This window comes from Coenobita brevimanus, chromosome 85, assembly GCF_032717465.1.
Source record: "Coenobita brevimanus isolate Jiangsu-jjx chromosome 85, ASM3271746v2, whole genome shotgun sequence".
Lineage (NCBI taxonomy): Eukaryota > Metazoa > Arthropoda > Malacostraca > Decapoda > Coenobitidae > Coenobita > Coenobita brevimanus.
Genome location: NC_137038.1, coordinates 10,446,588 through 10,463,885, shown reverse-complemented (window position 1 = coordinate 10,463,885; position 17,298 = coordinate 10,446,588). Strand labels below are relative to the sequence as shown.

At 42.4% G+C, this 17,298-nt stretch overlaps 1 protein-coding gene across 1 annotated transcript in view; it reads right to left on the bottom strand.

Annotated features, from left to right (window-relative positions):
- Positions 1–17,298, bottom strand: part of LOC145410441 (putative acetylcholine receptor chaperone) — a 67,167-nt gene that overhangs the window by 7,711 nt on the left and 42,158 nt on the right. Inside the window, exons 2-3 of the mRNA XM_080280592.1 lie at positions 13,517–13,655; positions 6,887–6,993 (exon numbers count right to left, since the gene is read on the bottom strand). Of these exons, the coding sequence (XP_080136718.1) occupies positions 6,887–6,993; positions 13,517–13,655 (246 nt within the window). The remainder of the gene's footprint in view (positions 1–6,886; positions 6,994–13,516; positions 13,656–17,298) is intronic.

The following is a 17,298-nucleotide window of genomic DNA, read 5'->3' as shown; positions in this document are numbered from 1 at the left end:
CTCTACCTTCAACTGTCTACACCACACTACACGCGCATAACATATCACACCTTCTATTCACGTCTTTAGTAATGGCCGCTGCATTCTTACTGTCAAATGAGGTGGTACCTCGGATTGCCACCACCGGCAGGGTAGGGCTGGGGGCACAGGGTCCTCCCGGTCGCCATCAAGCGACCGTGCCGGCAGCGACTGTTGCTATTTCCAGGAATGCTCGTCGGCAAAGAAGTGACAGTGCGGCCTTATTCTTTACCAACATCCGCGGCCTTACCACAAATTTAAACTCAGTTCATTTTTTCCTTCAGTCCATATCCCCTTTGGCCCTTTTCCTCACAGAACCACAAATCTCACCCTCTACCAATATATCTCCATTTTGTTTTCCCAGTTACCATCTCCTTACAAACTTCTGTAACAAGGGCGGCACCAGTTCTTCTATCAAATCCCAATATGCAGTTGACACTATTTTAAACTTCACTTCATCCAGTTTTGATTACTCATTATATAAACTAAATTGTCAAAACATTACCTAATATATTTGTGTAGTTTATCGTTCCCCCAATGCTTCTTTGGAACCCAGTGTATTTGATTCCATATCCACTCAGTTGAGTAACCTTAACCTTGCCTTTGGCACCGAAATTACCATTTTGGGTGATTTTAACATACATAATGTTGAATGGTTATTGCATTCTGCCCGGACTGACGACGCTGGTCTAGAGTGTGAGCTGTTTGCGGAATTGTTTAATCTCACCCAGTTGGTAAAGCAACCAACCAGAATACCTGATAATCCTGACCATAATGCCCATCTCTTGGATTTATTCTTGACAAATAATCCAGATCAATACACCATAGAGGTACTGTCACCACTTGGATCCTCTGACCACAATCTCATCAAAGCCTCATTAGTTAACCCTCCCACACCTCCCCGTTCTGAACCTGTCAGGGTGACCCGATGGCACTTTGATAGGGCAGACTGGGATGGATTTACAAATTATCTTGCTGACATTACATGGCAGTCTTTCTTCTCTAGTGATCCCAATTCTACCCAGTCCCACATTTGTGACTTAATACTAGCTGGTATGGATTTATTCATACCAAGTCAACAGTTCACTAAAAGATCGAACTTTCCAAAATGGTTTGATGGCAACTGTGCCGGAGCAACAGCCCAAAAGTCATTAGCATATAACTCTTACTTAAAATCAAAAACATCTGAATCACTCTCCCAATTTAAAATTGCTAGAAATCATGCAAAAGCTGTATTAAATCTATCTAAATCAAACTTTCTTCAAAAGCAAGCATCAAAACTACTTAGCAACCCTAATGACAATAGAATATTCTGGTCAACTCTTAATTCTTTCAATAATAACTTTAACAAGTCATCTTCCATTCCCCCACTAAAATCTTCAAATGGCAACATTACAAATGACCCGCGTGGGAAAGCAGATATCTTTGCCTGTACCTTTGCCAGAAACTCTACCATAGACGATACCAGCCAGAATGTCCCAGTACTGGAACTTGATTCTCCCGGAATTGCCCTACTTAAAATACAGACAAGATACGTAAAATCCATCCTAGACAATTTACCTACCAACAAAGCTCCAGGCCCAGATGGAATTCCGCCAATTGTTTTGAAAAAGTATTCCCCTGAACTTGCCTCTGTCCTAGCTAAATTATTCAGACTATGCATACGTACTTCTTTATTCCCAAATTCATGGAAAGAAGCGAATATCCACCCAATTCCGAAGAAAGGAAGTTCGTCTGACCCCTCTGATTACAGACCAATAGCTGTCACATCTTCTCTTGGTAAGGTATTTGAAACTTTAATTAATAAGCACATTGTTAAACATCTTGAATCCAACAACTTAATTAGTGATAGACAATATGGTTTTCGCCACGAAAGATCCACCATTGACATACTCAATCTCTTAACTCATACCATCTATCAATCAATTGATCTTTTTGGAGAAACTCATGCAGTAGCTCTTGATATCTCTAAAGCTTTCGACAGAGTATGGCACCGTTCCCTGCTGTCCAAACTCCCTTGCTATGGACTAACGTCTTTTGTTCCTTTGATTTCTTCATATCTTAGTGACAGGAAAATAAGAGTAAAAGTAGATGATGTATATTCTAATTTCCACTCAATTAACGCCGGCGTGCCGCAGGGATCAGTTCTGGCGCCAACCCTATTTCTGGTTCATATTAATGATCTCTTATCTGTCACCCACAATCCCATTCACTCATATACAGATGACTCACCACTACATAGTTCATTCACACTCAGACACCCATTTACAAAGTCTAATATCTCTACCTCTCAACTCAGTACAGCCATCTCCATAAATCAAGATCTATCTACGATCAGTGAATGGGGACAAAACAACCTTGTCTCTTTTAATGCTAGTAAAACTAAATATATACAGTGTACTAATACACAGATATTGCCAGATTCGTACATTACCTTCAGTGCTACTAATATTCCCATCTCCAAAAGTATTGAAATTCTTGGCGTCTCACTTAACAGTGCCCTCTGCTGGACCTCTCATGTCAGATCACTTGCTAAAACCGCCTCAATGAAACTTGGATTATTGTACAGAGTCCATAACTTCTTCGCCGATGAGCAGTTAGCTATAATTTATAAGAGTCATGTGTGCTCTTGGCTTGAATATTGCTCACCCTTGTGGAATGGTTGAGGAGAGGTTGCATTAAGACTATCTATCTATATACCTAGGCTGCTTCCCCCAAGGAAAGGGAGGTAGCCGAGACAGGACGACACACTCCCCATTTACACATCCATTCAAACACATTCATTCGCATCTTAGCCCCAAAGGGGAGAAGGGACAGATCCTCACTGCACCACACCACACAAGGGTCAACTGCGCAGTGCAATCAGTGACATCCGCATCAGGGCCCGACAGCAGAGCTGGTTTACCCCTGCCACATCATAATAGACCCATCCCCTTACCCGCACCTGACCTGACTAGCTGATCAGACCAAATGCAGGAGAATATCCCCTCAGGGCTGCATCATCATTAATTCATTCACAATTTCTCTCCATTTATTTCTGTCACGCACAGCCACTCTTCCTTGCTCAACAGACATCCCTCTCACAACCAGCGTTCTTTTCACACTGTCCATCCACCCTATTCGTGGTCTCCCTCTCAGCCTTACACCTCTCACATCAGATCTAGTTATCTTTTTCACCAATCGCTCATTATCCATTCTCTCCATATGTCCAAACCATCGCAACAACCTCTGCTCAACTCTATCAGCCATCTCCCGAACAACTCCAGTTCTCCTTCGCACTTCATCATTTCGCACTCGATCCATACGCGTCACTCCACACATACTCCTCAGACACCTCATCTCCATTACATTCAAACTTTTCCTCTCTGCTACACCCATATTCCATGTTTCAGCCCCATATAACACAGTCGGTATACAACACCCTCATACAGCCTTCTCTTTACATCCATTCTAAGCGAATGACATCTAAACACCTTTTTCATTCCTCCCAGCACCTTTCCTACTTCATTCATTCTAAACTTTACTTCTGCATCTATTTTTCCATTCACAGCAACATGTGACCCTAAATATTTAAAACAATCTACCTCCTCAAGCAACTCACCATTCAAAACTATATTCATCCCCCTACCATCTACCAACCTTGTACACTTCATCACTTTACTCTTATTCTCATTTACTTTCAATTTCCTCCTTTCACACACCCTTCCAAACTCCTCTACCAACTGTCTCAATCTCTCCTCTGAATCAGCCACCAGTGCAGTATCATCTGCAAACAGCAGCTGCTTCAGATTCCACTCTCCACCATCAACATTCACCAGACTCAGACCTCCACCCAAAACTCTTGCATTCACCTCCCTTACAACACCATTAAGACAACTAGACAAAATTCAGAACAAAGCTGTTAGAATCATTAACAACCCTGTCATTACATATAACTACCTCCCCTGCATGTAAGAAGGAATGTTGCCTCCCTTGCATTTTACAGATATTTTTTTGGCAAATGCTCAGACGAAGTTGCGTCCATGCTGCCACCTCTCCATGCCTTCCCCCGTGCTACACGGGCATCTGGTAGCGCTCATGACTGGCATGTCACTCAGCCATATTGCAGAACTTCTGCCTATCAGAATTCTTTCATTCCCTGAACTGCATCTCTCTGGAATTCGCTTCCCCAGAGTTGTTTCCCTCCAAATTTCAACCCACAGCTGTTCAAGTCTAACTGTTACAGATATTTTATGAACGGAGGACGCCAGTAATCTGGTGTATGGATTGGTTTTTTTTTTACTCATTTGTTTTTCCTTCCTCTGTTCTGTTATTTAAAAAAAACACACACACACACACAGCACGATTCTGGGCAGAAACATAAAAAATATGTGATTCAGGGATGGGCTGGCTCCGGTACCTTTTATAGGCCCTCTCCTTGTTACAGACAGCATTAGAACAATTGTGATTAAACCAAGGCCTTCTTGCATTTGTCAAAGGATATGAGAAAGAAACATATGCATCCATGCCCAAGAGAATAACCTCCGTAATGCGCAAGGCACACTCAGATGGCTCCCGCCCATAGAAGCAATAATCATCACAGGGAAAATCAAAGACGTACTGCCTGAAGGCCTCCCAATCTGCAGCTCCAAAGTACCACAGTCGACGTTTCTTTGGAGGGTCCACAGGCCGTACCGAAGGGATAGGACAGGTTAAGATAATAAGGCTGTGATTGGAGGAGCCCAATGGAGAGAAAAGATTAACAGTGTAAGCAGAAGGATTAGTTGTAAGGAAGACGTCAAGTATGTCGGAGCTCTCTCCAAGGCAGTCAGGGATACAGGTAAGGTGTTGTACAAGCTGCTTTAGGTCATCAAGGATAGAAAAGATGTAGGCTTGTTCACCAGGTGGATCAGTGAAAGCCAAAGGTGGTGGTGAACATTGAAATCTCCTAGAATGGAGATTTCAGAGAGAGGAGAAATGGATAGAATGTGTTCCATCATAAAAGTAAAATACTTGAAGAATTTTGGACGGTTAGTAGAATTATGGGATAAGTAAAGAGCGCAGATAAATTTCATCAGAGAATGACAGGACAGCCGAAGCCAGAGAGTAGAAATTCAGAAGAATGAAGTTCAGGAACACGAGAGCAAGATCAGTTGCTGCATACATATACACATCAGCCACCTTTGGCTTTGAAATGAGTATAGAGAATGTAGAAGGATACAAATACGGGCTTGCTGTCAGTTGCCTCAGACAGCTGAGTCTCGGTTAAAAAGAGAAGGTGAGGTTTAGAGGAGAAGTGGTGTCCAACAGAGAGAAAGTTAGAGGAACGGCCGCATGTGTTGCAAAAATGAAGAAGAAGTGAGTCATACAGTGGTTCCAGGCAGCTCGTTGCGTCATCACCAGGAGAGTAGCGGATGGTGGGGGCATTTATGGTCTCCCTCCCCTCCCCCCGGGGACTCCGAGGAATGGTTAGTGTATGCCATTTTCCTTTTTTTAATTTTGAAAAGGAAGTGTAGTGTGCATTATGCATGTAGACTGGTGCTGACAGTTAGAGAAACTTGTATCGGAGAACATGCTGGCCTACTCTCTGTGCTACTGAAACACTGAAAAAGTTTAGCGAAGGGGGATGGTCAGGAACTAGTCCTGTGGGCTGATGAAATGGGAGCTCCAGCTCTCCCTGTCATCAGTTTTCCATCCACCTTGGAGTACTGCCCTGCTCGACTGGCTTACAGTAAGTGCTATGCTTGAATGTGATTGGTTTAATAATTGCCATGCCTGGCTATGAACTGGTCTACACCCAGCTAGATGTTTGAGCTTGAGGTAATGGTGATGTGTAATATACAAGGCATCTGATAAGCATCACGTTTGAGGCTGTACTCATGAATTTCATGTAATTTCTGCGAGTTACTGATATTGCAAAACTACTGCATGATGTTGCCACATATTATGAATCCACTGTTTAGGATCACACAATTTAGGGGATTCCATTGAATACCTCTTTCACACCTAGGGTATATCTTTCACTTTCATCCCTGATGCATCGTATCAAAAAGTCATCTATGGGCTTGTCTAAGACACACACCAAGCCTCTCTAAGCTTAAGAATATTAGCCTGATGAAAGAAATAAGATGCAGAGGAGGATAAACATTAGACAAATTTTTTTCCCTGACTGTACACATGTCATCTATGGTGTTAAGTACAGTAGGCAGTCTAGTCTGAGTTTATATGTGAGTATGGACGAGTGATGTCTGTAGTGTGGTCTATAGCACTTTTTCTAACCTGATGAAGATCCCTTAACCCCTTCACCTCAGTTGTAGACCAAGTGTAGTTATAGGTACTCTGAAGGGCCAACCTGACTACTAACCAAAGAGATTCATTCCTACCTCATAACTAATTTCATTAGTAAACAAGGAGATTCATTCCTGACTCATAATTACGGTACAGCCCAGTGAATATAATGCAACCATGACTAAGTTGTGGGAGTGGTCCAGTTCCAACAGCATTTACGAGTTGCTGAGGGATCTACTCAGAGTCAGGAGCCACTGAGAAGGATGTTAGCTGCAAGGCTAGTGATAAAAGGTAAACATTATTTGCAAGTGTTTACAAGTGCTATATACGACATTAAAATTTCCACTAAAGGAAATGTCCTCTAAATGTGTCAGACAGTTCCACCATCTGAAAGATATTAAATTAAAGCCACATGGACAGGTACCAAAATATTAATTTTGTCCTATGAATACGCCACATGACCCACTTCCAAGTTAAATGCTACTTGCAAATCATGAATTGTATGCTCTACATGCTCAAAACAAACTTCAGAAAAACTTATAACATAATAACCTACACAGTGTTAAATGCCAAAAGCTATCCAAAAGTGACAGGTAATTACCAAGGATGGCGCCAGTCTCTCAAACTTGTCGCCCACCATCCAGTGATTGTAGGTGGCAAACAGCATCATCACGGCTAACACCAAATTTGCAAATTGCTTTATCCTTTCTGGAAGACAAGCATAAACTCAGGTGAAGTTATTTACCATATGCTTTAATATTTTTGACAGACATTCAATAATCACCCTCTCAACATTTTCAAGATTAAATGTGAGATTGAGGGCCTTACTGAAAAATAGAACTGATGTAGTATGGAAGAGGAAAGACGCAGTATACAAGTGAATGAGATGGAATAAGGGGACATGATGATGATGATGATGACAAACCATAGGTAATGTTGGGAGAGGCAAACTTTATGTGCTGTGGAATACGTCAGAAAGAAGTAAAATTAAGGAGATAGGCAAGAACACGAGTATTTGAAACAGTTAGAGAAATATGTGAGGCTAAGTAGCCAGAAGGCAGATTGTCAGCAATCCTCTTTCAGTATGTTCTAAGGCAAAGCAGGCACATGAAATTACTATCTATCTATCTATAGCCTGACACCCTAATCCCGCAAAGGGTGGCCACAGACAAAATGCCTCCAAGTCGCTCTGTCACCCACCATCTGACTACCCTCCCCCCAACTCACTCCCCCCTCCCTCTTATACCTCTCAACTCCATCTCTCCATCTCATCCTCGGTCTTCCCCTCCCTCTCCCTCTCTCTACCCCACCTACATACACCCTCTTAGTCAATCTTTCAGTCTCCATTCTCTCCACTTGTCCAAACCACCTCAGTGTATTTCTCCTAATCTTCTCAACCACATCCACATCCACCCCACAACGTTCTTTCACTTCTTCATTCATCAACCTGTCCCTCCATGTCACTCCACGTGCACCTCTCAAGTAACTCATTTCCACTGCTCTCACTCTTGACTTGTTCCCCTCTTGCAAGGTCCATGCCTCGCTTCCATACGTCAGGGTAGGGATCACAATACTATCATGTAGTGACTTCTTAACTTCCATACTCACCTCCCTATTTCTCATCACTGCTTTCAGTGAACCAACAACCTTCCTTCCCTGCTGTACTCTTTCACGCACTTCATCCCCCAAGGTTCCATCTTTACTCATCACACTACCCAAGTACTTGAATGCACTCACATTCTCCATATCCTCACCATCCAACCTCACCGTGCATTCTGTGACTTCATTCCTCTCAAACACCATAACTTTACTCTTGTTTACATTAACTTTCAGATTCCTCTTCCTACAGAGTCCCAAATTCATTCACCAAACCTTGCAACTCCCATTCATCTTCACTCAACAATATTGTATCATCAGCAAACAACAACACCAGAATCTTCCAAATCTCACCCTTATTCATTAAAGCCACCCCGACATCCACTGCCCTACCTTGCACCTCCTTTACAACCCCATCCATGTATATATTAAACAGCCATGGAGACATCACACAACCCTGTTTCAGTCCCCCACTGAGATCAAAGAACTCACTCAGCTCACCATCCACTGGCACCATAGTCCTAGCTCCTTCGTACATACTCTTCAAAGCACTCAACAATTTCCCCTCCACTCCATATATTCTCAGTATCTTCCACATACCTTGTCTATCTATTCTGTCGTAAGTTTTCTCCAAGTCCATGAAGGCTACATACACTTTCTTTCCCTTCTCTAGATACTTCTCCACTAAACATCTTAAAACAAATACCTGATCTACACACCCTTTTCCCTTCCTAAATCCCCCTTGTTCTTCTCCAACTAGCTCCTCTGTTATATGCTTAACCCTATCAATGAGTATTCTGCCATATATTTTTCCAGTCACACTAAGAAGACAAATGCCCCTATGGTTACCACATACTTCTCTCTCCCCTTTTCCTTTGTATAAAGGAACAATTATACCTGATTTCCAGTCCTCCAGGACCCTTGCCTCCTTTGCCTCCTCCCAAGCCAATCTACATAACTTTCATATCCACTCCACTACAATCTCACCCCCATACCTCAGCATTTCACCACACACTCCATCAATTCCTGGGGCCTTTCTCATCTTGATCTTCTTCAACGCTTCCACTACTGTATTTCCATCCTACTAATCTCTTCCCCCCTCCTTTCATCTCTCCTTCTCCCAGCCATTCCCCAACCACTTATACTTTCACTGCTCTCACTCTCTACATTCAACAAATCTTCAAAGTGCTCCTTCCATCTCCTCAATTTCTCTCTCTTCTCCACCAACAATCTATTATTCCTATCTTTCACTCCCCTACTATTCCCCCTTTCACACTGCCTTACTTTCTTTACCTCCTTCCAAAACAATTTCTTACTCTTCCTCCATTTCACACTCAGATTCCTCCCAAACTCTTCATCCACTTTCTTCTTACTCTCCTTCACCAATCTCTTCACCTCCCTTCGTTCGTTCGTTTTCGTTCGTTTTTAAAGGCTCCAACATGCTTGCATGTGTCGGCCTTGGTCACCTAATGGCGGCTCTCCATGCTGCACGATCCATTGCAGCCTCCCTGTTCAGTCCCTTAACCCTAAGGTCACACTTAATGACCTCGTCCCATGTCTTTCTCGGTCTACCCCTCATAACCCCACCCCCAATATTAACACTTCTCACCTTCCTCACCCAACTATCATCCCCCATCCTCTCCACATGTCCAAACCACCTCAATCTACCTCTCCTCATCACAACACCAATACACTCCAGTCCCATCCTACCTCTCAACTCTTCCATTGTAAACCCAGCCCCTCCAGGCCTTGGACGCAGGGACGCACTGCACATCCACCTAATCATTGTCATTTCTGTACATCTGAGCCGGCGAATGTCTTCCTCCTTCACTGCCCAGGTCTCACTGCCATACAGCATTACACTCCTAACACACGCTGCATACAAAGACCCCTTAGCACGTAGGGAGAGCCCCCTCAATGTCAGGAGAGGCAAGAGCTCCCTGAACTTCTTCCAACCACTTCTCACCCTAGCCACAGAGCTAGCTCCAGCCCCACCTCCAGCACACAACATGTCTCCTAAATAACAAAACTCTTCCACACACTCAAGAGATTCACCAGCAAGTTCAATTCTTTCACGTCTGACGATCTCCACCTGCTCACCCCGGCACGCCGTACACATAAAATCAGCATTATCTCGCAGTCTACCTCTGATACCACTACATCTCTTATGCACCCATTTATCACACACACCGCACAAGATGGAATTACTTCCCACGCCCTTGTGGCAAACTGCACATGGCCACTCTCCCTCGTCTTTGACAGTACCGCCACCAACCCTAGATATCATCACTTTTGTTTTATCTGCATTTACCCTTAAACCCTTCTCCTGCTCACATATACCTCTCTCTTCTCTCTCTCATCTTCTCCCCTACCTCTACTCGCTAGCCATTCATTATATGCCTTCTTCTTTTGTTCCACAGCTCGTTTCACCTCATCATTCCACCATGCTGTCCCTTGCACACCCCTACATCTCCTCCTCACTCCACAAACCACCTCACACGTTGCGTCTACCTCTTCCGTGAATATCTTACATACGTCTTCCACCCCTTCCATCTGCTCTAACTCATACCTTCCCAATCTTTCTTCCACAATGCTCTTATACTCTGTCATTTTCTCACTGTCTTGTAATTTCTCCACTCTTCTCACAGGAGCTGTTTCCTCCTGTCTTCCTCCTTTGTCTCTTCACCCATTTTCTTTGCAGCCTTACCTTGGCCATCACTAGGTAATGGTCAGAGATTCCATTCCCCCACCCTCTCCACACTCTTGCATCCAGCACTTGTCTTCTCATTCGCTCACCCACACACACGTAGTCTATCATTGCCTTTCGTTCAACAGGTTCACCATCCATCCTCCTCATGACTCTCCATGTATACCTGTGGATCATCTTATGCCAAAAGTAGGTGTTAGCTATTGCTAACCCCTTACCAGCACAGATGTCCAACAAAGCACTATCATTCCCATCTACTTCAGCTGGCACACCCCACTGACCAACCACTCCATCCACTGGTACATTCCTGACTTTGCCATTCATGTCTCCAATCAAAAACACTCTCTCACTCCTCTCAAACTTGTCCATACATGCTTCTACACTCGCCCAAAACTCATCTTTCACTCTTGCCACTCGGTCCTCTGTCAGCACATACGCACACACAATCGCCCAGGCTTGTATACCTACTTTCATCCTCACCCATACAATCTTTGCACCCACTGTTCCATACTCTCTTATATTCTCCTTCAACTTCTTGCTTATCATCAGACATACTCCCTCTCTTGCCATCTCATTCTCATTAACTCCTGCACATATTCCTAAACCGTATTCCCATTCTCTCACCCTTTCACCTTTCCATTTAGTTTCAGTCAATCCACATATATCCACTCTTGCATCCTCAAGCACCTGCACAATCTCTCTCTCTTTCACTTCATCATTCACTCCTCTCACATTCCATGTCCCCACCCTCAGAAAGTCCTTTGTCTGTTCCTTAGTCGTCAACATATGGTCCGTCCTGGTCCGAAGTGTTTTATTCGCTTGTTTAGTTTGTTCTTTTTACAGGGTGGGACACTAACCCATCACCACATGAAATTACGCTGATAATTATAAGAGCATCATAAACATTTCATAATAAAGTTGGGATCCATGCTACAACAAACAAGATTCAGAGTGATAAAGAAAGGCAGCAAATATGGGAGAAATAGAACAGAAGTTGTGTACATAAACAAATGGCTAACAGGAATGTCGTCAACTGCACTCCTTACATCAGAATGCAAATTTAGCAATGGCATAAGGGAAATGGTGTGAAACTATTATTAAACTATTGCAAACATTCTTCTCCACATTCTTCTGCATTAGAACTGGGTTCACTAAGGTGCTTCCCTACATCACTGGCATCATCATTCAAACCCTCTTTTCCTCTTACATGAGGTAAGAAAGATCCACAAAGAGGAACAAGAAAAGCAAAAATGTAGGAGAACTATCAACAGTATCCATCACAAATGGGTCACACATCCATTCAACCACCATTCAAGCCCCTGAACTTCCTGGCTGAACCTGACATGCCAAATGATCAACCCAGCAAATCATTCCCCCCACACTCAAAGCTCACTAACAAATGGCCATAAATTCAAGGCTCAAGTTACTCCCTGGTGAAAACAAATGAAGGTCAAGTATTGATCTATCTTCCTATTCAGTACCTTTAAGAGCTAGTGGCCTGGTTCTTGCCTTTGATTTATAGTATACTTGCAGACAATGATATTGCTCTTTTTTTTTTCTTTCTTTCTTTTTTTTTTAAGCAAAAAAATGATAAAACTCCACTACATTATAAAAAGTTTGTTTGGTTTCAAAGTTCACATCTCTGGGTTTTTTAACCAACTGCTGACAATCTGTCATAATGAAATGTATCAATATTTGTCTGAACTGTATATCAATATCCCAGTCTTCAATATTAAGAGATGTAAAGTCTGCCATATGTAAGTCTAGAAGTGTGTTTAACCCTTCAATATGATGATACACTTTTTATTTTATTCTTGCTACCACTAGAAAATTTTATTAATCTTAAATGAGTCCTTCCAAACAGGAGGGGTTAGATATAGCCTTCACTAACTCCACCACTACTGGGGTTTTCTTCTTAAGCTGAATAAAATCATCAGACAGCAGCAAGAATAAGTAGAAAATACATCCTTAGGTTGAAGGAGTTCAAGTTCCTATCACTGCTGTCCAGTAACACATACCTGTATAGATAAAACCTCCAGTATACAATTTTCTTCCACACAACAGTAGAAATGGATGATAATATCAGTTAGTGCACATTTAGGGAGCATAGCATGGGGGGTGAACTCTTAATAAATGCAACATGCTAGGTATGATACTGCTCACTAACCAGTGTCATAAATAATAACTACAGTACTGACCAAGTGGGGTAGCTGTTGACTCAGATCACTAAGAAATTATCTGCAGCCAAACACAATGGAGACTACACTGACTGGCATGCCCAGTGTTTTCTTGTAATTCAGGCAACCTTATACTGTAACACGCTGGACCGTAATCATACTGCCAATAAATAGACGCCTGGTGGTCTAGTGAATTAAGGCATTCCAACCAGAACTAGATGTTGCTCATAAGAGTCTAGATTCAAAGGATGGCTGGGGCTTACTGCCCACATAATGCCTCTCAGTGACAGCTGGTCACTCTTGCCTTAAATATCTGAACTGTGATCTTGATGTAATAATAAAGGACTGGATGATGGATGGATATAATTCTTCTATCAGACTACAGTAATTCAACATTATGGATTATTGCTCTATCTAGAATAGGACTATTTCTAACCAGATATTACTGATACTTATTATGACATAACTGAGAAACAGATGCCATAGATGACCGACGGAAAGGAGTGCATATTTGTAACAACTAGACTGGTCTGCCATTATGAAATGCTGTTCAAGAATCTGACAATGTACAGCTTGAATGATCTACTATTATTAAATGACTTCAAATCTGACAATATCCAGAATTACTGTTACAGGATCTGACCATGAAGAATTCAGTATTTAATGCACATGGACTGTAATGACTACAATGATCTGCTGTTACAAAGTACTTTTTCACAGTCTTCTAATGTCCAATTTGGTGATAACTTACTCGATGGTATAAATGTGAGACAGATGCCACATGCAACCTCGAGTCCGCCAACAGTTCGGCGGTACCACTTTGAGGGCACCTTGAAGTCTAGTGTCTGGGCCAACGGGAACACCTTGCTGTACCGTGCAAACTCCTTCCTCTGGAGGGGGTGGCAGAGATGAATATAGTCAATACTCACTTTAAGGTAAGTGCAGACAAAACATTGCAGTACTTTAACTCCTTCCATCTGATGACATATTCTATAACTTATTGTGGGTGGCAACAGATGATTTTTTTAGATTATGAGAGACTCTGGAACAAAGTGATCAGATATACCGTTCATGTCCTTCCTAAGCTGAATAAAATCATATAGACAGACCAAGAATCAATTCTAAAGACATCAGAGAAATGAAATGGCTAATGTCTTCAATACTAAACTACAGGTATCATATCTTTTAAAATCCTATCTTCCTATCACCAGTCTATCTTATTCAGCTTATGACAAACTTTTTAAACTAGAGGGGTTAGATACTGTCTTCAGTAACTCCTTCATGAGAGATGTTTACTAAGCTTGGGTAGAAAGGTCTCAAGGTAACAGAAAATTACAATATACTACATCTTTAATGAACAGCAAATGCAGAGATGCTTATTTTACACTGAGAATCAAGATACTGTACTGTAATTTGTTACCAAACTTCAAATAATAATGAACCTATCCATCTTCTTAACTCAAATTCTCATGGTTACGTGGGATAGGAATACATAGTGTATCCTCATTTTATTACAACTCTCTGACTTCTATGGAGATACAAAGGAGGAAAGGGGAGGAGAGGAATGGGCAGGGGGGGGGGGTAATCATCAGTCTAGCTTTATATCCCACTAATAAAGTACCAGGTTAAATCTCGAAGCTGAAAAAGATTGCATTCATCAAGTGCACTGCCAGCTTATAATTTTACTCTTGTTAGTACCAAATACAGTATTAGAAGAGACTGTCCATACTGAAGGATCTGGGAAGATGTTAATCCAATCACCTGATGATAAGTAGAATAAAACAAGAACTATGTCATCAAATTGAGGAAATGAAAAAAAACTACAGATGTTATCAAATGACAGTGTGGGCAAGCTACCTGTTGCTAACCATACAAACCACAACCAGCTCTGACACCCTACACTTCTGTCCTCCATACATCTACCCCCTGAACAAACACCCATACTCTGTAGGCCTCTTTCGTGTTGAGCCAACTATAATAAATAATCTACCAGTGTTTGCTCCTGTTCTGTCCTTACACTGACATCCTAATGAGGCCACTAACCTCTATAAATGCTACTACCTGCACTGGAAATGAATTGTTAAACAACAGACAAATCAAAAATCTTCATCTGTGCTCTTTTTCATCGTTAATAAAGAAAGGGAATTTCAGCCTGGGAAAAGTGTTCACCTAATATTTCACCTCTTCTGCTTTTCACTTTCCTCTGCTGGCTAATATTCTCAGGCAGAAAGAGGCCTGTTATACTTTCCTTTCCACAGATGATTCTCTTTAATATAATGTGTCAGAGAGGAAAGTGCACTAAAATATATAGGTATTAAGTGTGAAAAAGATGCAGTGGAAAAGAGGACAAATGTTTGTCTGACTGCATAACAAAAGAATTGTAAGCAAACAGTAAACTGATTCTATCTATCTATCTATTGCCAGACGCCTCAATCCCATTTGGGGTGGCCACAAACAAATCGCCTCCAAGTCGCCCTGTCCCCCGCCATTTCACTGCCCTGATCCCAACTCACACCCCCCTCTCTCATATACCTCTCCACCCCATCCCTCCACCTCATCCTCGGCTTCCCCCTCCATCTTCCCCCCTCCACCTCACTCACATACACTCTCTTCGTCAGTCTTTCACCCTCCACCCTCTCCACATGGCCAAACCACCTCAGTGTGTTCCTCATAACGCTTCCTATCACATCCACATCCACACCACAACGCTCCTTTATATCCTCATTCGTCAGCCTGGCTCTCCATGTGAGTCCACAGGCTCCTCTTAAATAAGTCATTTCCACTGCTCTCACTCTTGACTTGTGTCCTTCCAACAACGTCCAAGCTTCACTTCCGTATGTTAGAGTTGGTATCACAATACTGTCATGTAGTAACTTTTTCACTTCCATGCTCACTTCCCTGTTTCTTATCACTGCTTTCAAGGAACCAGCAACCTTTCTTCCCTGTTGTACCCTTTCAAGCACTTCACCCTCCAAACCTCCATCCTTACTCATCACACTACCCAGGTACTTGAACGTACTCATATTTTCCAATTCCTCACCATCCAACCTCGTTGTACATTCACTGACTTCACCTCTCTCAAAGACCATCACTTTACTCTTCCCTACATTCACCTTTAGATTCCGTTTCTTACACACTCTCTCAAACTCATCCACCAAGCCTTGCAGCTCCCCTTCGTCTTCACTCAACAACACAGTATCATCTGCAAACAACAGTACAGGGAGTTTCCAAACACTATCCTCTCTCACCATGGCCACTCCAACATCCAATACCCTACCTTGTACCTCTTTTATTACCCCATCCATGTACAGATTGAACAACCATGGAGACATGACACATCCCTGTTTCAACCCAACCTTCAAAGAGAAAAATTCACTTAGTTCACCATCCACACGCACTGCAGCCTTCGCACCATCGTACATACTCTTCACAGCATTCAACAACTTTCCATCTACTCCACATATTCTTAACACTTTCCACAATCCTTGTCTATCCACCGTCATATGCTTTCTCCAAATCCATGAAAGCCGCATACAACTTCTTTCCCTTCTCTACAAACTTTTCCACTAAAGATCTGAGAATGAATATCTGATCTACACAACCTCTTCCCTTCCTAAAGCCTCCCTGTTCTTCTCCAACTAATTTCTCTGTTCTTTCTCTAACTCTGTCAATAAGTATCCTACCATACACTTTTCCTATTATACTAAGAAGACAAATGCCCCTATGATTACCACACACTTCTTTTTCCCCTTTTCCTTTGTACAAGGGAATAATTATACCTGACTTCCAATCCTCCGGGACTCTACCTTCCTCCCAGGCTAATCTGCACATCTTCCACATCCATTCTACTATCTCTCCCCCATGCTTCAGCATTTCACCACACACTCCATCAATTCATGGGGCTTTCCCTGATTTAACTTTCTTCATTGCTTCCACAACTTCTATCCTACTGATTTCTTCCTGTCTTCTCACCTCCCTCCTTCTCCCAGCCATTCCCCAGCCACTTATACTCGCATTACTTCCATCCTCTACGTTCAACAATTCCTTAAAGTGTTCTCTCCATCTGCTCACTTTTTCTCCCTTCTCCACTAGTAATTTACCATTTTTATCTTTCACTCCCCTGCTAACTTCACTTCCACCCTGTCTTACTCTTTTCACCTCTCTCCAGAACATTTTCTTACAGTCCCTCCACTTTACACTCAAATTTCTTCCAAATTCCTCATCCACTCTCTTCTTACTCTCTCTTACTAATCTATTCACCTCTCTTTTTCTTTCTACATATAACTCTCTCTTCCGCCTCTCAACTTCTTCCATGCCCCTATTTCTCATCCATTCATTGTATGCTTTCTTCTTTTGTGCCACAGCCTGTTTCACCTCATCAGTCCACCACGCTGTTCCTTGCACCCCCCTCCGTCTTCTCTTCCTTCCACACACCACATCACATGCTGCACATATTTCTTCTGTAAATATTCTACACACACCTTCCACGTCTCCCATCTGCTCCAATTCATATTTGCCCAATCGTTCCTCCAC